The sequence below is a fragment of the Salvelinus namaycush genome, chromosome 21, assembly GCF_016432855.1.
Source record: "Salvelinus namaycush isolate Seneca chromosome 21, SaNama_1.0, whole genome shotgun sequence".
NCBI classification, from domain to species: domain Eukaryota; kingdom Metazoa; phylum Chordata; class Actinopteri; order Salmoniformes; family Salmonidae; genus Salvelinus; species Salvelinus namaycush.
Window position 1 is genome coordinate 9,711,840 of NC_052327.1, and position 24,664 is coordinate 9,736,503.

Below are 24,664 nucleotides of genomic sequence, written 5' to 3' on the forward strand. Positions count from 1 at the left end.
GTCTGCTGAATGTTCAATGAAGTCCCCCTTTGAATAGTGTGGTTCTCTATTCTCAATCTCTACCGCCTGGCCCGCTAAATGTCATACACATAGAATAGATGTTATTGAGTGGGACTCCTGCAGATGAAAATGATATACAGTAAATGTGATTGTATGCATTGCAATATTTAATACAAAAATGAAGGTCTGTGTTAGTGTGTGTCTGTGTCTGTGTGTATGAATGATTTCCAAACATGACAATATTAAATCCTCATGGCCCAAGGCAAACTGTTCTGTAATCAGCAGCTGTCTGTGTTTTTCTGCCTTTCCATTGACTTTTGCATATACTTACTGTATTTCCAGTATAGGTTAACCATGCTATAATTAAAGGTGGTTTCTAGCATGCTATAAACCCACTGATGTTGTCATAATGAGACCTACGGAAATGGAAATGCGATCCTAAGGAAACTGTGCTATGCTGTTTTGGGCGCTAGGTAAAGGGCCTTGCTCTGTATAGGGGAGACACCTGATATGATATAACCCAGCTGCATATCTGCGAGCTGCCTTCATGATATAAGTGAAGTTATTTATTTATTTGTTTAGATTTTTTTTGCCATAGGAACATGTAATTGTATCGTCTCACCAAAGGAGTTCAATACAGCAAGCATCAATAACAGTTATCATAGAAAGTTGAAGAGTGAAAGAAAAGGGAAAATGACAGCAGTTTTTTACTCCTTGAAATTTGAATTGTTTTATTTGTTCAGTATCGCACTGGTAAATCTTTCAAGCTTGTGAACTTAATTCACTGGTTTGTAGAGTCATGACACAGTCAAAGAACAAAGGAGAATTTAAGTTGAATTTACATGTAATTTCAAATTCATTTTACTACTGGTATGCAGACAATTTGAGGACATAATTTGCTTAACTCATACCATTGACCACATACCTTATGAAAAGTACTGTTAAACGTGGCAGTGGTCTATTATTTCCTCCCCTAAAATACAAAGCTATATATAACTTTAAAAGGTTAAACCTTTATCTCAAAATGAAAACTTTGCAATGAATTTAAGATAATAGTGGATGGAGCAATCCTTTAAAGGGTATTGTTATTTTAATGCACACTCGCTTTCTCTTTCTGATGTCATGATTATGGTCTACCATATCTTCTGTGTGGTTATGAAATAATGTGGTGTTTAAGCTTTATTTATTATTCAAATGAAAATAATGAAATAAAACGGATGAAATGTGTCAATGTCTATAGCCTTTTTGTATGTGGACCGAAGAGATGGAAAACCTAACTTGATACACTTTGATGTAGATATTTGTTATCGACTTGTCATCAAATTCAGCTATTTCCTGTTTGTAAAGTACAATGTATCCAATTTAGATATGATATGACGTCATGTCTGGAAGCAACTGACCCTAGGGCCCATGAGCAGACAGTGTGATTTCGCTCCGCGTGCTGAACTTTAAATAGTTCAATAGGTGTCTCAAAATCCGTTTTCAGAGGTTAACTGGAGGCAATGAAATACTGAAGTTATAGTACTGAAACTACGACATGATGTACCCCATTTTAATTAGTTAAAATTTGATTTGTAGGTCTGTGCATCTCTACTTCAGTGGTGCAGCTTCAGCCATTTCAAATGAATTACCCCGCATGCCGTTAACAGATAAGTTGACGCACATTTTCCTAATCATGACACCTGAGTCTTGAAAGTAGTCTTCAAATAGTGTTTCGAGGCAGACAGACAGATATTTGACACATCCCCGCGGTTTCCTGTCCAATAATATGGCCTTTTCTCTGGTAAGTAGACTTTTTGTGTGAATAGTCGAGCGCTGTCTATAAAATACATTTCGCAGTCGTTCAACGACTATGTCCTTTGTAAAATGAACCTTTAGCATCTTTAGCGTTTGTCCACGGTGCAACTGCTAACGTTAGCTATAGACATTTTCAATATGTTATTTCAATTTAACATTTTCTATTCATAAATAATCACCAGTCCAGCTCTAACTGTTGAACGATGTAAATGTATTTATGGTTGCCTTTTATGTCTAGTGCAAATTTAATCGTGTTTTTGCCATCACTTGACTGATAATAAGTTTACCTCAAACGTAGTGACAACCGGAGAAATAATAGCCAACAAGGCCAAGTTGTAAAGACTAGGCCTATTATTTTAACGTTTCCTATCTAGACTACACGGGGAATAAACCTACTTTATTGGGGAATAAGCCTAAATTTGATGTATGTGCAGTATTGTCTGTTTGTTGTACATTGCATGTTCTACATTCATACTGCAAACAGAAAGAAGACCTGAGGCTCCATGACCACTGGCATACAGGCTCTCAAACCCTGCCTACATGCAGCAATGGTGATATCTTCCGCCGAATTAACAATATGTTGGGCAACTCTCTGGACCTCACTGGGGTGTGCACTACACCCACAAACCACAAGGGGGAGCGTGTCCATCACCTGTCAGGTAATTCCAAAGCCATTTAAGAAATGTTTTGTAAAATTGGGTCTAGTCTAGAATTGAACAGCTATGAGGCATCACTTTTCAGTTTTATTCTGATAAATATGCTGAGTTCTCAGCATTGTTTCTCATAACTCCTGCAGAACTCATTCTATAGCAGTTTGGGACCACAATGGCAGTCAGCTGATTCCCTTTTTGTCAATGAGATTGGGAAAGCATTGAAGCTGATTCATGCTGCTCTTGTAACCGATCCAGGTACTAGTTCCTGCCAATACCGAGGCAGAACTTGACTTCCATCTCCTTACAGGGACGTCTTGTTAGTTTTGCCAAATGGTAAAGGGCTTAGTCAGCAAGATGCAAGATTTGTAACATTGCAGATAGAATTGTAATGTATTGAACTGACATAATGCCCTGTTCTACAAGGCTGAGAATTATGCATCTCAAAATATATATCTTTATCTGAGCAGTAAATTTATACTCTTCTGAATAAGCTTCTAGGCTTTTTTTTGTAGTGTTGAATGAATAGTAGTGTTGAATCTGTCTGCCTCCCTACCGGTCCAATTTGCTGAGTCAGACCAGACTGAGGCGTATGGGGAGGGGGTCTGGAGGCGAATCTGGAGGGGGTCCAACTTCTCAGACTGCTGTTCTCCTCAGATCGCTGTTGTGTGAATCCAGTCAGTGTTTTAGAACACATGCTCAGGCAGGCAAGAGAAAGCAGCTCTCAGCCTGTCTGATCAGTGCGCAGCGGCGGTTGGACACTCGCGAGAGCTACAGGAGAGTCGGCCATACGCGCACGCACACATACATAGTCGGCCGAGAGATTCTGGGGAGCACTGCTGAGCCCCACACTCACACACGTTCTACCGAGAGATACCGAGTAGAGCACATTGCTTCCTGAGCCACCCAGCCACGGGTGCTGCCTGGTTGGATCCATGTGCTGAGTGAGAGCTTTATTCAACCCATCTCTCACACCACCGAATGGCAGCGTCAGAAGTGTGTGAGGGCAGCCGAGTCCAGGTCACATGCTTAGCTGGGTGGTGATGCCGACAGAGGCATGGCAGCCTCTGGGCACTTGCCCGGGTACAGTAGGTAAGGCTGAGATGATGGTAGGGGTGTGGTGGATGAGGTGGGAGGTAGTTAGGTACTAGACTATGTAGAATTGATTTTCCAGAGGTTGTGCATTTCTCTTGGTGTTGCCTGCTGTGAATGTTTTCTCACTATACCCTCCCTTTATACCTGCTCTCTGTTATTTTGTCTGATTCACGCCTTCCCTTACTCAGTTTCTCCCAACTTGGTTTGTCTGGTTCTCTCTCTTTGTACTCCTTCTCTGCCTCATTTATACTCACTCTATCTCTCTCTCCTTCTCTCCAGACTTACTAGATGGTGATTTTGCTCCGATGGGTAGCCCTATAGGCAGCAAGGTTCCTTGCCCCTCCAGAGCCCAGGGCTCTACGCTCCGTGGTGGTGGCCTGTCTGACCTCACTCAGCTGGGCCTGGGGCTGCAGTCGCTCAGCCTAGCCTGCTGGGAGCAGCCCTCCGCTGCCATGGAGCCTCCGTCGCACACCAACTCGCCCTCCAGTGAGTACCAGTGCCATATTATACACATACCTACAAAACCTTCATAAGGGGGGAAAAATGGGTTTCTTCTTTAAGAAATTAAAAAACCTTTATGAAATGTAGTTGAGGTGGGAGTAGTCTGTTTTGGATAAATGGAAGAATCATGATTTTTGCTTTTCGTTAGAAACTGGTTTTGGGGTCACCGGGAAGGAATATGACTTAGGGCTGTTGCGGGGGCCGTATCACGGTCATGAAGACCGTAAAATTCCATGTGACCGTTGGGTCACGGTAATTAGGCTTCTCCAATCTCTTATGCTGATGATGATTATGATTATTAGTAGCTTACCAAACTTGCTAACTTCCTGGTACTCAGCACTCTATTGTCCCTATAATCACTCTGACATCAATGCAATTGTAATCGAAAATCTAATCAAACACTTCATGAGAGCCCATGAGCTCATGTTGCGTAACATTTCTATAGGCTATGCTATTGCGTGAGAAAACAAAGTGATGGCCTCTTAAAAAGACAATTCCATCAGCTTTATGTAGGCTAGGCCTACTCTATTTATTTCTCAACTTTCCTAATATGAAGTACATTGCTTATAGGATAGGATAATGGTGCCGGAGGAGATGGCTGCCGTTTTACAGTCCCCTAACCAATTGTGCTATTGTCTTGTTTTGCGTTATTTGTAACTTATTTTGCACATAATGTTTCTGCCACTGTCTCCTATGACCGAAAAGAGCTTCTAGATATCAGGACAGCGATTACTCACCTCGTACTGGAAGAAGATTTTTTCTTTAACTCGTCGGGCCCGAAGGATTTACTCCAGACACCCGCAAGTCCCTCATCCCTGTCATTCGCAGGAGAAAGAGAGGGAGATATCGGGAATGTAGGTCTGGGTGCCTTGTAAGGATCCGACGGCGAGTGGGTTTGCCTTTACCATCGGTCCTATTAGCCAACGTACAATCATTGGATTATAAAATAGACGAACTACGAGCATGTACACTACCGTTCAAAAGTTTGGGGTCACTTAGAAATGTCCTTGTTTTTGAAAGAAAAGCACGTAAAAAAAATTTAAACAAAATAAATCATTAAAATAACATCAAATTGATCAGAAATACAGTGTAGACATTGTTAATGTTGTAAATTACTATTGGAGCTGGAAACGCCTGATTTAAAAAAATATATGTACAGTGAGGGAAAACGTATTTAATCCCCTGCTGATTTTGTACGTTTGCACACTGACAAAGAAATGATCAGTCTATAATTTTAACGGTAGGTTTATTTGAACAGTGAGAGACGGAATAACAACAAAAAAATCCAGAAAAATGCATGTCAAAAATGTTATAAATTGATTTGCAATTTAATGAGGGAAATAAGTATTTGACCCCTCTGCAAAACATGACTTAGTACTTGGTGGCAAAACCCTTGTTGGCAATCAGAGGTCAGACGTTTCTTGTAGTTGGCCACCAGGTTTCCCCACATCTCAGGAGGGATTTTGTCCCACTCCTCTTTTCAGATATTTTCCAAGTCATTAAGGTTTCGAGGCTGACGTTTGGCAACTCGAACCTTCAGCTCCCTCCACAGATTTTCTATGGGAATAAGGTCTGGAGACTGGCTAGGCCACTCCAGGACCTTAATGTGCTTCTTCTTGAGCCATTCCTTTGTTGCCTTGGCTGTGTGTTTTGGGTAATTGTCATGCTGGAATACCCATCCACGACCCATTTTCAATGCTCTGGCTGAGGGAAGGAGGTTCTCACCCAAGATTTGACGGTACATGGCCCCGTCCATCGTCCCTTTGATGCGGTGAAGTTGTCCTGTCCCCTTAGCAGAAAAACACCCCCAAAGCATAATGTTTCCACCTCCATGTTTGACGGTGGGGATGGTGTTCTTGGGGTCATAGGCAGCATTCCTCCGCCTCCAAACACGGCGAGTTGAGTTGATGCCAAAGAGCTCCATTTTGGTCTCATCTGACCACAACACTTTAACCCAGTTGTCCTCTGAATCATTCAGATGTTCATTGGCAAACTTCAGACGGGCATGTATATGTGCTTTCTTGAGCAGGGGGACCTTGCGGGCGCTGCAGGATTTCAGTCCTTCACGGCGTAGTGTGTTACCAATTGTTTTCTTGGTGACTATGGTCCCAGCTGCCTTGAGATCATTGACAAGATCCTCCCGTGTAGTTCTAGGCTGATTCCTCACCGTTCTCATGATCATTGCAACTCCACGAGGTGAGATCTTGCATGGAGCCCCAGGCCGAGGGAGATTGACAGTTTTTTTGTGTTTCTTCCATTTGTGAATAATCGCACTAACTGTTACCTTCTCACCAAGCTGCTTGGCGATGGTCTTGTAGCCAATTCTAGCCTTGTGTAGGTCTACAATCTTGTCCCTGACATCCTTGGAGAGCTCTTTGGTCTTGGCCATGGTGGAGAGTTTGGAATCTGATTGATTGCTTCTGTGGACAGGTATCTTTTATACAGGTAACAAGCTGAGATTAGGAGCACTCCCTTTAAGAGCGTGCTCCTAATCTCAGCTAGTTACCTGTATAAAAGACACCTGGGAGCCAGAAATCTTTCTGATTGAGAGGGGGTCAAATACTTAATTCCCTCATTAAAATGCAAATCAATTTATAAAATTTTTGACATGTGTTTTTCTAGATTTTTTTGTTATTCTGTTTGTCACTGTTCAAATAAACCTATTTGATCATTAGAAAACCCTTTTGCAATTGTTAGCACAGCTGAACTGTTTTTCTGATTTAAAGAAGCAATAAAACTGGCCGCCTTTAGATTAGTTGAGCATCTGGAGAATCAGCATTTCGATTACAGGCTCAAAATGGACAGAAACAAGCACTTTCTTCTGAAACTCATCAGTCTATTCTTGTTCTGAGAAATGAAGGCTATTCCATGCGAGAAACTGAAGATCTCGTACAACGCTGTGTACTACTCCCTTCACAGAACAGCGCAAACAGTCTCTAACCAGAATAGAAAGAGTGGGAGGCCCCGGTGTACAACTAAGCAAGAGGACAAGTACAGTAGTCTAGTTTGAGAAACCGACTCCTCACAAGTCCTCAACTGGCAGCTTCATTAAATAGTACCTGCAAAACACCAGTCTCAACGTCAACAGTGAAGAGGCAACTCCGGGATGCTGGCATTCTAGGCAGAGTTCCTCTGTCCAGTGTCTGTTCTTTTGCCCATCTTAATCTTTTCTTTTTATTGGCCAGTCTGAGATATGGCTTTTTCTTTGCAACGCTGCCTAGAAGGCCAGCATCCTGGAGCCAATAACCGATATTTGAGCGGCCTTTTAAGCATTCTAGTACAGTTAAATAGTTAACACACACACATGGACGCAGCGGTCTAAGGCACTGCATATCAGTGCAAGAGGCGTCACTACAGTCCCTGGTTCAAATCCAGGCTATATCAAATCTAGCCGTGATTGGGAGTCCCATAGGGCGGCGCAAAGTTGGTCCAGGGTCGTCCGGGGTAGGCCTTCATTGTAAATACATTTGTTCTTAACTGATTTTCCTAGTTTAAGGTTACACATTTACGTATGTCCCCATTAGAGGTCGACCGATTCATCGGAATGGCCGATTTTAATTAGGGCCGATTTCAAGTTTTCATAACAATCGGAAATCTGTATTTTTTTACACCGATTTTTCATTGTATTATTATTATTTTTACACCTTTTATTTATCCTTTATTTAACTAGGCAAGTCAGTTAAGAACACATTCTTATTTTCAATGACGGCCTAGGAACGGTGGGTTAACTGCCTTGTTCATGGGCAGAACGACAGTTTTTTTACCTTGTCAGCTCGGGGATTCAATCTTGCAACCTTACAGTTAACTAGTCCAATGCTCTAACCACCTGATTACATTGCACTCCACGAGGAGACTGCCTGTTACGCGAATGCAGTAAGAAGCCAAGGTAAGTTGCTAGCTAGCATTAAACTTATCTTATAAAAATCAATCAATCATAATCACTTGTTAACTACACATGGTTGATGATATTACTAGTTTATCTAGCGTGTCCTGCGTTGTATATAATCGATGCGGTGCGTATTCGTGAGAAAGGACTGTCTTGCTCCAATGTGTACCTAACCATAAACATCAATGACTTTCTTAAAATTAATACACAAGTATATATTTTTAAACCTGCATATTTAGTTATTGCCTGCTAACCTGGCTCGTTGCGAACTCTGAAGACTATTTCTTCCTAACAAAGACAGCCAACTTTGCCAAACGGGGGATGATTTAACAAAAGCGCATTTGCGAAAAAAGCACAATCGTTGCACGACTGTACCTAACCATAAACGTCAATGCCTTTCTTAAAATCAATACACAAAAGTATATATTTTTAAACCTGCATATTTTGCTAAAAGAAATTCAGGTTAGCAGGCAATATTAACCAGGTGAAATTGTCACTTCTCTTGCGTTCATTGCACGCAGAGTCAGTGTAGATGCAACAGTTTGGGCTGCCTAATTTGCCAGAATTTTATGTAATTATGACATAACATTGAAGGTTGTGCAATGTAACAGGAATATTTAGACTTAGAATACGGAACGGTTCCGTATTTCACTGAAAGAATAAACGTCTTGTTTTCGAGATGATAGTTTCTGGATTCGACCATATTAATGACCTAAGTATTTCTCGTATTTCTGTGTGTTATTATGTTATAATTAAGTCTATGATTTGATATAACAGCCTGACTGACCGATGGTAGGCACCAGCACGCTCGTAAGCATTCATTGAAACAGCACTTTCGTGTGTTTTGCCAGCAGCTCGTCGCTGTGCTTCAAGCATTGAGCTGTTTATGACTTCAAGCCTATCAACTCCCGAGATTAGGCTGGTGTAACCGATGTGAAATGGCTAGCTAGTTAGCGGGGTGCGCGCTAATAGCGTTTCAAACGTCACTCGCTCTGAGACTTGGAGTGGTTGTTCCCCTTGCACTGCAAGGGCCGCGGCTTTTGTGGAGCGATGGGTAACGCCGCTTCGAGGGTGGCTGTTGTCGATGTGTTCCTGGTTCGAGCCCAGGTAGAGGCGAGGAGAGGGACGGAAGCTATACTGTTACACTGGCAATACTAAAGTGCCTATAAGAACATCCAATAGTCAAAGGTATATGAAATACAAATCGTATAGAGAGAAATAGTCATATAATTCCTATAATAACTACAACCTAAAACTTCTTAACTGGGAATATTGAAGACTCCTGTTAAAAGGAACCACCAGCTTTCATATGTTCTGAGCAAGGAACTTAAACGTTAGCTTTTTTACATGGCACATATTGCACTTTTACTTTCTTCTCCAACACTTTGTTTTTGCATTATTTAAACAAATTGAACATGTTTCAATATTTATTTGAGGCTAAATAGATTTTTATTGATGTATTATATTAAGTTAAAATAAGTGTTCATTCAGTATTGTTGTAATTGTCTTTATTACAAATACATTTTTTAAATTGGTATCGGCTTTTTTGGTCCTCCAATAATCGGTATCGGCGTTGAAAAATCATAATCGGTCGACCTCTAGTCCCCATTACCAGTGAAACATAATCAAAACCTATTTCTTTCACTTACTTGCTGTGCTGTTTTGTTGTTCATTTGTTCAGTCGTTTCATTCTCAACCAGGATTTCTATGGAATGCCGTTTGGGTCTTTGCGTGTCAAAGATGCACGTCAAATAAGTTTGTTGACCAATCAGGACCTGAATATGACCTCATGTCACATAATAATTTAACGTGTTCATACATTTTTTTTACGGAGTTATTACATATTGGTTACACTCACTTGTATTTCATATGTCACAACGGTTCATCGATACGTATGCTATGATGCTGGTAAAGTTGTCTCGCACACCTACAGTGCTGGTCATTTAAAAAAAATAATAATAATAGTTTATGGATGCAAACAATGTTCTTCCCCTAAAACATAGCAAAACGACATGTTTCAGTAGCTATAGTATAACTACATAGCTAGGTGTCATCTAAAATAACCCTAGTTTATAAGACAGTTATTTTATTTGATTAATGGTGGTCGGACCCATCTATGTAAAGCTCGCCACAATAAGGATTAGCCACGGGCTTTGAGGTTAGCCTTCAAAATATAAATATGACATTGACAGTGATGCAAATTAATACAAATAGTAGAATTATGCCATAATTGAATAGATCATGCTAAACGAGGTTGGCATGTTACATAAAATCAACAAGTGTCAAATTAACAAATTATTTAATCAAATCACACTGGATGTATTATACTTTAGAATTGCATTGGGGGCTTACTTATTTCACTGTACAGCCTATGGATTGTGGATCAATTACATGGGGTATCAGTCTACTCAGTGACACCCAGAGAACATTAGTGTCGTAGCTCTTATTGCGGGACTCTGAAACAACAACTGAATTGAGCCACATTTATTGTCAACCTATGTGTACTGAACACTATTCCTGAGGAAAAACAATACTGCGTGGATATTTTGGAGTCTGAACTCTGAGGAGGACGTTGGGGAAAAAATATCTTGGGCATTGAGTAGACTGATACCTTATTTCATTGATCCCCAAGCCTTAGGTAAAGCTGTACAGTGCAATATGAATGTCAATACACACAATAGGCTGACTGGGTAGGTGATTCCACAGTCCTGCGATAAGAGACACAACGCTAATATTTGCGTAAACTCTTTAACAGTTGTGTTCTTTGGGTACCACCGAGTAGACTGATACCCCATTTCATTGCTTCACATTCCAACCTTGTTTAACATTATCTAGTCTAAATATGGTATGATTCCACCAATTTGTAACCTTCTGCATCACTTTCAAAGAGGTACTTTTTATTTTGAAGGCAAACTGCAAATTCCACTATTGTGCCTAATCCTTATTGTGGCTGGCTTCACAACAAAACCCGGTCCACTCGAGCTTCACTAGCCAGATGAAGCTAGCCGGCTGCTTATAACATTGGCTTTGGGCAACAGGGTTAAGTAGCTGGCTAGCTATTTATTTTCAATAGGCGAACAAGTTGCTACCTAGCTAATACTTACTCGCAGGGATTCCTAAATCATTGCTAAGAATAATGAAAATGACTGCAGTTTCTACTGGTCATGGTCTTCAGGCTGGTTGTATTGGTGCTAGCTAGGTACCAAGCTAAAGCTAGCTAGCTACCCCAGAAGTTGCAGTCGAACGAATTATTCTTTATTACCAACGCGCTATTGTAAGCACATCGTTCGTGGCCGGTGTTCGCTTGTTTGCAGACTTTGACAGTGCTACTGATAGTGGTGGTGGTGCTTGGCTTGCACGTGCAAATTCAGAACACACAACATTCTTTAATATAACTGTTATTTGACGTGGTAAATTAAAAGCTTTTTTAACGTGTCAAATAGTGTTATTTGACGTGTCTTTTTTGACACGCAAAGACCCAAACGGCGTTCCATAGTATGCCGTGAAGCTAATAGCAGTGACGCTATTACTGTGTATCTCCGGTAGGGCTACATCTGAAAAATGGCGCACTTGGTAGTGTGTACCGGCGGTGCTCAACCAGTCACGAAGCCAACATCATCATTTTCCCCCCCTGTCCCTATTTTGAGACCGTGCATGATAATGGTCCATTCTAAATCAAAATGAATTTCACACATGTTAGTATATGTAAAGGTTAAATCAAGATTAGTCTGATGGGTGACAATATTAGCCTACTGTATCACTTGTGAATTATATATTAGCACTTGGGAATGATGCCCAGCTTAAGGCAAACAATGCCTTTTTAAACAAATTTCTAATCACAGTTGCACACATGTAGCCTTGCCCAGAGGCTTGTAAGGCTTGTATCACAACTAAAGTGGCCGAATAACTTCTTAAAATTAACCACATTAATCCGCTTTAAAACAGGTGTAGAGCCTAACTGGGTCACGCAGCGTGTTAGTTTCAAGTTTGTGGAAGATCATTTTCACCATAAAAATTCACCTTTTATAATAAAAGCATTACACGCATAATCGCATTTGTGGTCATAATGGTGTTTTCCAGCTAATGGACCATTCGTGCTTATAGCCTACTGCCGTGTGCGCATTGCTGCTCATGTAATGTGAAGAAATCAGTCACATGTCAGCCTCGTTTTTTTTTTATGCTAGTGCTTGTATTAATTTTGGATCTATCGCATCCCACAACTGTGCCAGACGTAGGATTATTTCTTTCTGGCACAGAATAGAATGGGTCAACTTTGTACTATGGTAGTAGATTGACATAGGCTAGTGCCTTTGCTGTTCGTTAGGTTTACTCATCTTGTTGGCTGACAAAGTAAATGTGGACAGTTCTTCAAATATCTTCAATATGCACCTCGGAGTTGGATAAGGACGCAAGCAGTTGCGTCCCGATGTGTCTGTCTTCACTTGTAGCCTGTGAGAAAGATCCGATCAGCCGCGTGAGTGAGAGGTGCTTCGGAGCAGGCAGCACTCGGGGAGAAGGGATGCAAAAGGAATGGATTTTTTTAGGTTACATTATGGCCACACAAAGGGGATGCCGCTGGGAAATTCAAGGCATTATCAAGTGCTTCTCAAATTGTGAATGAGAGACGACGAGTGTCTACAGCCTGCATAAAAAACAAAGTAGAGCTCATGCCTTTCAAGCAACTTTTTTCAAATCATCATTAGTTGCATCATGCAGCCTTACAATGTATTAAAAATCTAAACATGTAGCCCACCATTTGTATCACAACTAAAGTTACATAACTCTAAATTAAGTATATAGGAGTACCTATTTCTTTGTTAACCTCTCAACATAGAATAGCTGCATGTGCGCACTACCTCAAATTGTTTGGAGGAAATATTATTTCTATTAAATTTGATCTTCATACTATAAAATAATGCCACAGAATTATATGCAAATCTTGTCTGCTAAATGAACTAGTGTAGCCCACAGCCATATGGCATAGCCAGATCAGTACCTAACATAAGGATAACTTTTAAAAAGTATGCTTTTCTGTTCTTCTGAAATAGACTACATTTTCTTCATATCATGTTTCTTTAGGCCTGTTGTGGTGTAAATATTGTAATCAAAAGGAGAGGTTGTTTTGAAGAAATCTAAAAATCAAACGTTATTTAATTACTGCAGTAATGGAGCTGGTCGGTAACCACCCCTGGAGGTGATCACTGCCAACTCAACAAGCTGGTTTGAGCCACAGCATTTTATAGCAAAGTCCATCTTCCAGTCTACATAAAACACAATAGGGGTCACGAGGTTAAGATTTATATGAAAGATACTTATAATTCACAGCAGACAGTATCTGCTGTAAAGTTTTCATTGTGTAGAGACCAGTGTCTCGCCCCCCAACTCCATACTGGAGCCATGTCTCTCTGGTACCATATAGAACAGAAACATTAACTCATGCTCTGGAATGCGGTATCCCCAAAGACATTGTAAATCTCCTGTCAGTGTTATCTACCAGAGGCCCACTTTCAGTTCACACAGACACAATAGGAACTCTCTATTCTGTTGCATAAAACAACCATTTGATGCAATAAAAGTATAACAATCTTTCAATTTTGCTCTCACACTGTCAAAAATAATGTATTTATTGTGAAGGTGTAGCCTATATTACATGGACTTATAGACTTTTAAAAATGTAGATGTTCCAAAGATCTGCATCAGTGGCTTGTGTGGAAGCCGGGAGATGCGAAATGTGTTTATGGCAATTGCCGTTAATTAACATAAACACATTTCGTGTGAGATCGACAGTTATTTGCTTGACAGTTACTGGCTGACAAAATTTAGTGACCACCACAGCCCTAATAGAACCCTTTGCTGTGATAAACCTTGCTGTGATTAATTCTTTCAAATGTTCTAATAGAACCCCCTAATCCCCTTTTGGGGTGTGCTGGTATGATTTTTGAGCTATAATGTGCTCTCTGAATTAGGATGGCCTCTGATGCAAGTGGCAGCAATGAGCTCCTACTTCCAAGGATGATTCATCAGACCTATTTCTGTGCACAAGGGTAAACACTCTTCCAGAAGGGGCCAGCCCTGGTTCTGCCTCGTCACGTCTCTTAATTCTTTGCTATGACTAATCAGTTTTCTCTGGCATGGCACACTCGCTGCTGACACGGTTTTGTTTGGCCTGGCAGTGGCACCCTCGTCCAGGGCAGTGAGGCCACTGAATGTAATCACATTTGAATGCCGAGGGCCCAGTTTCCTAATAGCGATGGGGCTTAGGAGTGTTTTAACAATGCATCTTTTCTACAACGGCCGAAGATGTAACATGAGTTTCCCAAAACACCATGCAGAGATGCTAAGTGTGTCGTTGGAGCATGTCGATACTATAGGATCAAAAGGGGAGCGCTGTACTTTCTCCAATCATCTTACATTAACATTATAATTTCACAATACTGACGACTGATCAGCTCCTAGGAATATTACCACCTATGCCTGCAAATATTGAGGTGGCTTAATCTAATGCTTATAAAATGAAAATACACTAAATTACAGATTTGTCACACTGTTAGGCTACACATGAAATGTATCGAGACAAATTGGAGAGTAGCAAAAGAACTCAATTGCTTGAACATGAAATGTATTTAAATATGATTTGTTTTCATTTGAAGCATTGTTTTATACGTTGCTTGTTTGTATCAATTGCAAAGACATTGGCAACTTATCAACTTTGTTCTGAAGTTATCACGGTCACAGAGATATGGATAAAGCGTGTGATTCTGTTAAATGGAGATCTGTGTATAAAGTGACGGGAGGGCAAAAAGTATCTAATGACATACTTAGGTCTTCTATGAGTGGTCTTAGGCAGGTGTTAGATTACGAGCGCTTTTCAATTGCAACGTTAACAATGTTTTTGGGAAACCGCTCCGATTTAATGACGCTCTTATGCAAGTTCTAACGATGAACTTAGCGTTGACGCTTTTGGGAAACTGTGCCCAGGGCTGTTCATCTGAATACTCCTCTGCTTTATCCTTTTACCATTAAAACCCATACATTAAGGTTGTGTACTTCACTTTAATGTGTTCCAAGGTTTATAACTTGAAATCACCCAGAGCAGCATTTCTTAATCTTGGTTGCAGGAATCCAAAGGGGTGCACATTTTTGTTTTTTGCCTTAGCACTACACACCTGATTCAAAGCTTGAGTTAATTATTTGAATCCGCTTTGTAGTGCTGGGGCTAAAATGTGTACCTCTTTGCACAAGGACCAGAATTAAGAAACGCTGACCTAGAGGAAACAAAATGCTGTCTTCACTGGCTCTGTGAATTTGTTGAGGTTTCCTTCAGTTACGTCCCACTCAAGTTGCAGTATGATGAGCACATGAGTATTCTTTGTATTTATAGTGCTAGGCATGCTGGGTAGCCCATTGGGCCAGCCTCTGGAACCTCTGGGCACCACAGATCTGCTGGCGATGTTCCCTGGGCTGAGTCATGGTGGGAATCCCCGCGTGGAGGGGCGCGCCTTCCTGGACTCGCGCTGCAACAGCCCGGCCGACTCTGAAACCAGTGGTTTTAGCTCCGGATCGGACCACCTCTCTGAGCTGCTGGTGAGTTTTGATTGAAGACCCTAGAATAGACGTCTTTATGGCGCAGTTTCATAGGCCCAGATTCAGGCCCGGCCCTAGCCTTTTAGGGGTTCTAAGCAAGTTTAGGTTGGGGGCCCCACCACCTTGGGACCTTTTGAGACACCCCACCAACCAAATCAAAAGCTAATTTCCTGCAATTCAACACATTTTGGCATGGGGTGGAGATAAAATGTTGCCGTTTAAAGGCTAATAATTGAGCTAAGGTCTGTTAGTGAATGACGAGGAGCACTGCTGATGTCTACTATTCAAACTCAACAGTAAGTTAAGGGGCCCTGTTTAATCTGATCACTCCTCAGCTATATTCAAGATGATGTAGGCCATTTTGTGCTTTTTATAGTGAAATAGCGGTTTGCCCCATTTGATTCCACTATAATCAGTTATGGCTAGCCTGAGGCAGCTGGAAATATTCCTGGTATGCACTTAAACTTAAACTGGATCCATCAACAACAAACTAATTGTGAAAAATGTATGTCAGAGTAAAGGTTGGGTAGGTATCAGTGTTGTAGTACTCAAAACCAGTCTCGAGATCACACATTGGCTCGGTCTTGTCGGATACATATGTATTCGGTCTTGACTCCGTCTCAGACAGCCTAGACCAGCGGAGTTTTTAAAAAACACAAAAAAAACAAATGATCTGCTTCCATTCTGTCAGCGCATAACCGCTTTGTCAGACAAAATGTATATCAAATTTGACTTTTCACATGCTCAGAATACATCAGGTATTGTGACATGCTTACTTACAAGCCCTTAACCAACAATGCAGTTCAAGAAAGAGTTAAGAAAATATTTACTAAATAAACTGAAGTAAAAATAGTCAAATTAAAAAGTAACACAATAAAAAATAACTTGGCTATATACAGGGTGTACCGGTGCAGGGGTACAGTAAGTCAAGTTATTTTGTACATGTAGGTAGGGGTAAAGTGACTGCATAGATAAGTGATAGCAGCAGTGTAAAAACAAAAAGGGGGGGGGGTCAATGTAAATAGTCTGGGTGGCCATCTGATTTAATTGTTCAGCAGTCTTATGGCTTGGGGGTAGAAGCTGTTAAGGAGCCTTTTGGTCCTAGACTTGGAGCTCCGGTAGCAGAGAGAACAATCTATGACTTGGGTGACTGGAGTCTTTGACAATGTTTTGGGGCCTTCCCCTGACACCGCCTAGTATATAGATCCTGGATGTCAGGAAGCGTGGCCCCAGGGATGTACTGGGCCGTGCGCACTATCCTCTGTAGTGCCTTGCGGTCGGAGGCCAAGCTGTTGCCATACCAGGATGGATGTATAGACTCCTTTCTTGAAAACATTGCGATTCTGAAAGGACAGCAAACGTAATACCAGCGCACTCACAAAGTGCCAGTGGTGTAGAGGAGGGTATACGCGGGTATAAACATTATACCCATCTTTTTTTTTCAGTGGGCATTGTGTATACTCACTACTTAATCCCTACTGATATGTATCAAGGTAGTGTAGTGGAGGTATACGATCAATTATGTAGTACAATAGAGAAATCATGCTCAAAGTAGCCTACATAATCGCAAAGCGCATGAAATATATTCACATGCGCGCCGCACACATAGCCTAGTTTCAGTGGAATATCATCTGCAGGCAGCAAGATTGTGCAGCTTTCAACTTGTTTTGGCAAGGAGCAGCTCACAGAAGAATGACATCGGTAGGAAAGGAAAGACGTTTCAATTTACAGTGCATTCGGAAAGTATTCAGACCCCTTGACTTTTTCAACATTTAATGTTGCAGCCTTTTTCTAAAATGGATAAAATTGTTTTGCTTTTCTCATCAATCTACACACAATACCCCTTTTTACATTTTTGCAAATGTATTAAAAATAAACTTAAATCACCTGGATGTAAGTATTCAGACCCTTTACTCCATACTTTATTGAAGCATCTTTGGCAGCAATTAAAGCCTCAAGTCTTCTTGGATATGATGCTACAAGCTTGGCACACTTGTATTTGGGGAGTTTCTCCCATTCTTCTCTGGAGATCCTCTCAAGCTCTGTCAGGTTGGATGGGGAGCGTGATGGTCAAGAATGCTCTAGATAACATGTAACCAGCTCTGCTAAGGCGTGTAAAATGGTCAGTGAGGTGTTCTCTCATTTGTCTGGAAGTAGCTAGCTAGCCAACTTTAGCCAGTTAGCTTGGGTGCTAGGTTGGGATAAGCATGCATTGGCAGGCAAGCTGCAGAAGGATGAGGAGGCTGCAGAAGGATGAGGAGGCTACAATTCCCCATCGTTTATCAGTGCAATTTTGACGGCCAACTAGCTGCAAAGTTTTGAGAGGGTTTATCTAATGTTCCGTTGTTAAATTTGATCTCATCTTGCTCTGGCTAGCATTAGTTGATGTGCATAACTGAGGGAGAGAGCCTACCTTTCATGGTTGTTTGATCAATAGGACTGTAAAGTTCCCAAATGTTAGAGGACTCACGTGGTGTTTACAGATATCCATGCAGGTGTATTTTGTGGCTTTTAGCGAATGCGTTCGAATTATCTAAATTTGCGCTGTTGCAAGGTCAGGTCTGTGTAGACTCCGGTCCTGGACAAGACATGTTTTATTTACTGCAGTGTCTATTAATTGTCCAAATGCACAGCCACTTTCACACACTATATTGCTATAGAATTTTCACAAATGCCATAGTATACACATTCTAAACATTAATGTAAACGTGAAAATGGCCACCTAAGTGGTCGCTTGTCAGAAAATGTTTAAGTGTCATACTTCCTGGGGGTGTATATGAACAGATTTTAATAAGATTTAATGACGCTAAAATGCTGTCAGTAAAACTTTAAATGCAGCAATGTTTCTCACGTTATTTTCAGCGATGGCAAACAGCAAGCGCTCTGCAATAAACACAGTTCCATTCACCTGATGATGATCATTTGAAACTTACCTAGCAAAAGAACAAATTAGCAACAACATCCTCTTTGATAACACCTGCTGCAGCCACTGCAAACTAGCCGACGACAAAAGCTAGCTAGCGAGATGGAGAAAACTACTGCTCGCTATTGCGCGGTGACGTGTTGGCCTTCAAGAAGGCAGAAGTTTCCATACGTTTTTATAAAAACGGTCCCACCTATTAAGTTCCCCGAGTGGCGCAGCGGTGTAGCACTGCATCTCAGTGCAAGAGGCGCCACTACAGTCCTTGGTTCGAATCCAGGCTGTATCACATCCGGCCGCGATTGGAGGTCCCATAGGGCAGTGCACAATTGGCCCAGCGTCGTCCGGGGTAGGCCGTCATTGTAAATAAGAATTTGTTCTTAACTGACTTGACTAGTTAATAAAAAATAGTTATTGGTTGATTCCACTGTCACTCCACAAAATGTTGCCCTACTACAGTTGAATGGCAGATGCCTTTATCTTGCTTCAGATGGCCTAGCCAATAGCTGACTTGGCTAGCTAGAGACCAGCAAAGAAACAATCAGGATTTATATATATTTTCTCTTCCGTGTTAACCCTTTCCTTTCCAACAAAAACTAAAGAGAATAAATCGGAAATATTTAAAAAGAATTACATTATTTTATAAATCGTTAGCAGGCCCATTATTTTCCCACAGTGTTTGGGCTAGTAATAATTTGTAACGTGGCTCTATTTTTCCCTCCGCATGTATTTTTTCACTATTCTGAATGTCTAAAGAATCCAAATGTTCTGAAATATGAACACAGAAATACTGGATATTTTGAACTCTTATGGTGGTGGTTTTACAAAATTACAATGGTCTTGAATTGGACTGGCATTTTTCTGGTCTTGACTCTCTCGGACCCCTTGTCCCCCTCCCGATCTTGAATCGGTCTCGAACACAACACTGGTAGGTATTGATTTGGAACTGACACTAGAGTTCTGTGCACAGTTCTGGCTGTAGTTAAGTGTGTGTGTTCCCTCTCTGCAGTCTTCTCTGCGGATCTCTCCGCCCCTGCCCTTCATGATGCCGGGGGTACAACAGAGGGACCCCCACATTCTAGGCACAGCCGTTGGCTGTTCTCGCCTGGCCCTCCACGACGACAACTCCGCTCTCAGCCCTGAGCCCCCCACCCTACCGGGCCAGGGCCGCTGTGGGGTGCCCCTGGCCAAGCGCTTTCCCCAGGCCTCAGTGTGGCCCAGCTGGGACTTGCTGGAGGATCCCCAAAAGCCCTTCAACATCGAGAGGGAGGCTCGCCTGCACAGACAGGCTGCAGGTACTGTAGCTACCACAGGAAACAACATTGGGTGTATTCGTTAGTTTGATTCGATTGCAAAATGATTTGTCTTTTACAAAATGTTTTGCAACACTGTTTACTCCAAACGGAAAACATTTTCCAATGTCTATTGGACAGATTCATGTAGGCCCCTCTTTCCGTTTGCTCTGTTTGCTTCCGTTTTGGTCTTAAACAGTAAATGTTTTTGTTGCAAGAAGTAATGAATACACCCCAGTTCTCCACGGCCACGTTCTTGCTGGTTCCCCCCTCTCACTCAACTTGATTGCCCAATTAATGTAAATGGTTGACAATTTCAGGAGTCTAGTAATTTAGTTGCATTTTACACTATATTCTTCTACATGCTACAGTTCTGTGCTATCATCTTTCTTACTTTTTCTTCCAGCTGTGAACGATGCCACCTTCACATGGAGTGGCCAGCTGCCTCCCAGGAACTACAAGAACCAAGTGTACTCATGTAAAGTGTTCCTGGGCGGTGTGCCATGGGATGTGACTGAAGGTGAGAAGAGCCAAATAACCCAATAAGAATGCTAATTTTGTTTCCGTTTCAAAACGTTGTGCGCTACTGAACATAACCCAGGTTTGATGGATAAGAGTCACAGTAATTTAGCAGACAAACTTCTTCTCTCCCCTCCCTCCACAGCCAGCCTGGTCGGCACGTTCAGCATGTACGGACCTCTGAGTGTGGAGTGGCCGGGTAAGGATGGGAGGCACCCACGCTGCCCACCCAAAGGTAATGCTGATGTGGTAGGAATTTTATTTTACTCATTGTTCTCCCAGAGCACAGAGGTTGACACGTACATTGGCATGTATTCACTTCTGGTGTTTAACAGTAAGTGGTGCCTTCTATTTTTGTTTATTCTTCGGTGGAATAAAATAACCTAAAATCCATAGTCAACCTGAATTGTATTTCAGGGAAATGTGCAAATGTTATGTACCTTTTTTTTTGTGTGTTTTTTTGCGTGTAGGCGGTAAGGATATACAACAGGGATACAATGCTACAGGGATATAGATATTGAAGAATGTAGAATAACACTGACACGCTGTGGTATGTCTAGCCTACGTCAGGCAGGGAATGATATACTCCGTGCGTGTGTTTTTGAACTGACACTGGTCTCTGCAGGCTATGTGTATCTGGTGTTTGAGAGTGAGCGGTCTGTCCATGGGCTGCTGCAGGCTTGCACCCAGGACCTGCTCCACAAGGATGACTATAGGGAGTATTACTACAAGATGTCTAGCCGAAGGATGCGCTGCAAGGACGTGAGTAGTGCCCTTTCAAACGCCTGGTTCCATTTCTGTCCATGGGACGTTCTTGTAGCACCTAGCCTACCTGCTGTCTGACCTGTAGGAATTAGATGGGTGAAGGCAATGAGGTTGGCCCTTCTGCTATATTGCTCTCACTAATTCAGTCTTTGGCCCCATCAGGGATAGACTCATTTCCATGTGTGACTGACTTTGGATGGAGCCTTCATAATTGGTTGCAGTATTCAAATTGAAACCCTCTATTACATTTTTTTAAATCTTCCCCTTCCCCGCATGTCCTCAGGTGCAGGTAATCCCTTGGGTGCTGGTTGACAGTAACTTTGTGCGCTGCCCGTCCCAGCGGCTGGTCCCCAGTAAGACTGTGTTTGTAGGAGCGCTGCATGGCATGCTCAACGCAGAGGCCCTGGCCTTCATCATGAACAACCTCTTCGGAGGGGTCATGTACTCTGGCATCGACACGGACAAACACAAGTACCCTATAGGTAGGTGTAGTGTGGACCAACGCACTCTGGGATTGGTTAGCCTTGTCTCCTGACACTACTCTTTACCCTCCCAAGCTCCATCATTGTCTACTGGACCACGTGAGCTGTTTTTTCTCAGGGATAACAAGTAGCATGATATTTAAAAAGGGAATAGTGCCTTTATAATACAAGGGAAAATGAATCTGTTAACAGCTGACAGTCTGACTGAGGTAGTTGTGACTTTGACGAAGGGGATGTTTAAGCATGTGTCCTTAACGGCAGGGTCGGGACGTGTGACCTTCAACAACCAGAGGAGCTACCTGAAGGCTGTGAGCGCCGCCTTTGTGGAGATCAAGACTCCAAAGTTCACCAAAAAGGTAAGGAGAGCTTCCATTGGGCATCTCCATTGAGAGATGGATTGAGGCAACCTAAGCTCTCTAGCCTTACCCAGTACTCAACCTCTTTACAGGGCTGGATCAATGCATTGATTTGTCTACTCAGGTTCAGATCGACCCCTACTTGGAGGACTCCACGTGCCAAGTGTGTAACCGACAACCAGGGCCCTTCTTCTGCAGAGACCTGGTGAGAACACACCATACAATGGAGGGTAGAGGATAATGTCCAGCACTAATTTTATTGATGGGTTATTACTTAATACTAAACAGTTTGGGGATGCTGCATTTCAGGTCTTGTTATTAGTGAAATAAATGCGAGTGCTCCAGTCTGAAGTGGTGACTGACTGAGTGACTTGTTTTCTCTACAGGCCTGCTACAAGTACTTCTGCCGCTCTTGCTGGCACTGGCAGCACTCCATGGACGTGCTCCGCAGCCACAGGCCTCTCATGAGGAACCAGAAGCGCTTGGACTGTAGCTAAGCTGCCTGCCATGGCAACACTCCAGGGGGCTCCAGAGATCCCCCACAGGAGCTGGAGCCAGGATGAGGGATAGGTTAACCACAGGAGCCCCAGAGCTTGTTGTCCCCCTCAACAGGGCCCAGGGGAAGAACCACTAGGAATATTCACTACTGCACTGCGCTCTCTTTTTGCCGTTTACTTGTTTTCACTAATGGCACTTATGCACAGTAAAGTGTTGGAGTCATTGAGACAACTACTATTACAATTCAGGGCAGGACATTAAAAGGCATCCATAGATGTTCCTCTCCCTAGATTTTGAGTTTATTTTGTTGTTGATCCTTCACTTTATATATTTCAGGTCCCATTGTCCTTCATTGCAGATGCCAGACTATGCCTTGTTTTTTTTTGTTTTGTGATTTTGACCATCCCACCACACCTACTAAAATTCCTCAGAGGTAGATGTTTTTGTTGGGGGGGGGGTGAGGAGTTTGGGAATCAGTTGTCCAGTAGCGTACCTTGATATTTTTACGCAGGTATTTTACACATTTTTACTCATGGTTTTAAGTCCTAACATGGTAACTTAATATAATGTCTACTTGACTGCTTTTTAATTTTTTTTGCCCGATTTTTAGTTTTTGCCCCTTCAAAGTAATTGCCTGGGGCTGTCGGTTTGTACATTTCATTTTTTAGAAATAGGAAGTGGTTGAAGCCTTTGCTCTGCCTAGCTGTGTCGGTGCTCCAGCGTTTTTAGCCATCCATTGCCAGATGCTGACCAGTCAAACCAACAGGCTTTCAACTAATGATCAGATAATATGGAAATAACACTGGAACAAACCTTGATCTCGACTGTACATAGTTTTAATCAACTTAGTGTTGTACTTTTTAATTTGCACTTGAAAGGTTTGACTTGTTTTTTTAATCACCTGTTATCTTTTTTTCAGCAGGACAGATGCCATTGGAAGTGTTTTTCTTAGCCGCTTGGTTCCTGTTGAATGTAGAACTAACTTTGCTAGTATGATGCGACCAAACATGGCTTACCTCCCCATACCCTTCTCCCACCCCTTTTGTTGTCATCGGAGGCTCTGTTCCAAAGACCTATTGTCATCCCTCTTTTTCTTTTATCAAGTTTCTTGTGCTGCTTTTTAGGGTTTGAAAGTCTACCTCATTGGTTTGCTAATATTGCTAAAGTTGCCTACAGGTGTGGAGGGTGTTCTGATTGCACAATAAAGGTGTTGAAGCATTATCATTGGTTCCTTGTTTATTTGCTAAAAAACCCGCATTGAGTGTTGGCTTCAAGGGAATATGAGAGTAAATTCACAAATGTACACATGATCTTAGTGTGTGTTTATATACAGTACCAATCAAAAGTTTGGATACACCTACTCATTCAAGGGTTTTTCTTTATTTGTGCTATTTTATACATTGTAGAATAATAGTGAAGACATCAAAGCTATGAAATAACACATACGGAATCATGTAGTAAACAAATCAAAATATATTTTAGATTCTTCAAAGTAGCCACGCTTTGCACACGCTTGGCATTCTCTCAATCAGCTTCAACTGGAATGCTTTTCCAACAGTCTTGAAGGAGTTCGCTCTGCGGTCCAACTCATCCCAACCCATCTCAATTGGGTTGAGGTCAGGTGATGGAGGCGAAGTCATTTGATGCAACATTCCATCAATCTCCTTGGTCAAGTAGACCTTAAACAAAGGAAGGAATGAAATTCCACAAATTAACTTTTAACAAGGCACACCTGTTAATTGAAATGCACTCCAGGTGACTACCTGAAGCTGGTTGAGCGCATGCAAAGCTGTCAAGGCAAAGGGTGGCTACTTTGAAGAATCTAAAATATATTTTGAATTGTTAAACCCTTTTTTTGTTGGTTACTTCATGATTCCATATGTGTTTGATAGTTTTGATGTCTACAATGTAGGAAATAGTCAAAATAAAGAAAAACCCTGAATTAGTTGTGTCCAAGCTTTTGACTGGTACTCTGTGTGTATGAATGGGTACGCTACCCTGGGAAATGGGGATTAGTTGAAGTCAGGTGTCAATACTTATGCTAAACTAGCTAGTTTCTCTCTACAAATCATCACCATGTAGAGTGCCTGTTTTGTGGCCAATATTTTTGGCCTCAACTGTATGTCCTGTTTGACTATCTTGCATAAACCAAGTTCCCTCCAGTTTTACAAAATGTTAGTATACATGGATTGCACCTGTCTCTAAGTCTCATTGTTATCAACTTTCTACAGCTGCTGCAGCATATTGTCTGAATGATGGTTAATGCCATAGAATTAGAAATTACAATACTAGAATGGCATCCACCCTTGTGATAATCCA

The 24,664-nt window shown here is 41.8% G+C and overlaps 1 protein-coding gene across 1 annotated transcript; it reads left to right on the top strand.

Annotated features, from left to right (window-relative positions):
* The first annotated feature begins 1,768 nt into the window (after positions 1 to 1,768).
* Positions 1,769 to 22,344, top strand: cpeb1a (cytoplasmic polyadenylation element binding protein 1a). Its single transcript, XM_039017981.1, has 12 exons — positions 1,769 to 1,783; positions 2,282 to 2,456; positions 3,822 to 4,028; positions 15,311 to 15,513; positions 19,443 to 19,728; positions 20,132 to 20,245; positions 20,390 to 20,482; positions 20,858 to 21,006; positions 21,293 to 21,491; positions 21,753 to 21,847; positions 21,972 to 22,052; positions 22,234 to 22,344. The coding sequence occupies exons 1-12, from the start codon at positions 1,769 to 1,771 to the stop codon at positions 22,342 to 22,344; spliced, it is 1,728 nt and encodes a 575-aa protein (XP_038873909.1).
* The last annotated feature ends 2,320 nt before the right edge of the window (positions 22,345 to 24,664 follow it).

Coding starts and splice junctions, on each gene's coding strand:
- cpeb1a (XM_039017981.1), top strand. Junction 19,729..20,131: donor CCTGCACAGACAGGCTGCAG/GTACTGTAGCTA, acceptor TTTTTCTTCCAG/CTGTGAACGATGCCACCTTC. Junction 20,483..20,857: donor ACGCTGCCCACCCAAAGGTA/ATGCTGATGTGG, acceptor TTGAACTGACAC/TGGTCTCTGCAGGCTATGTG.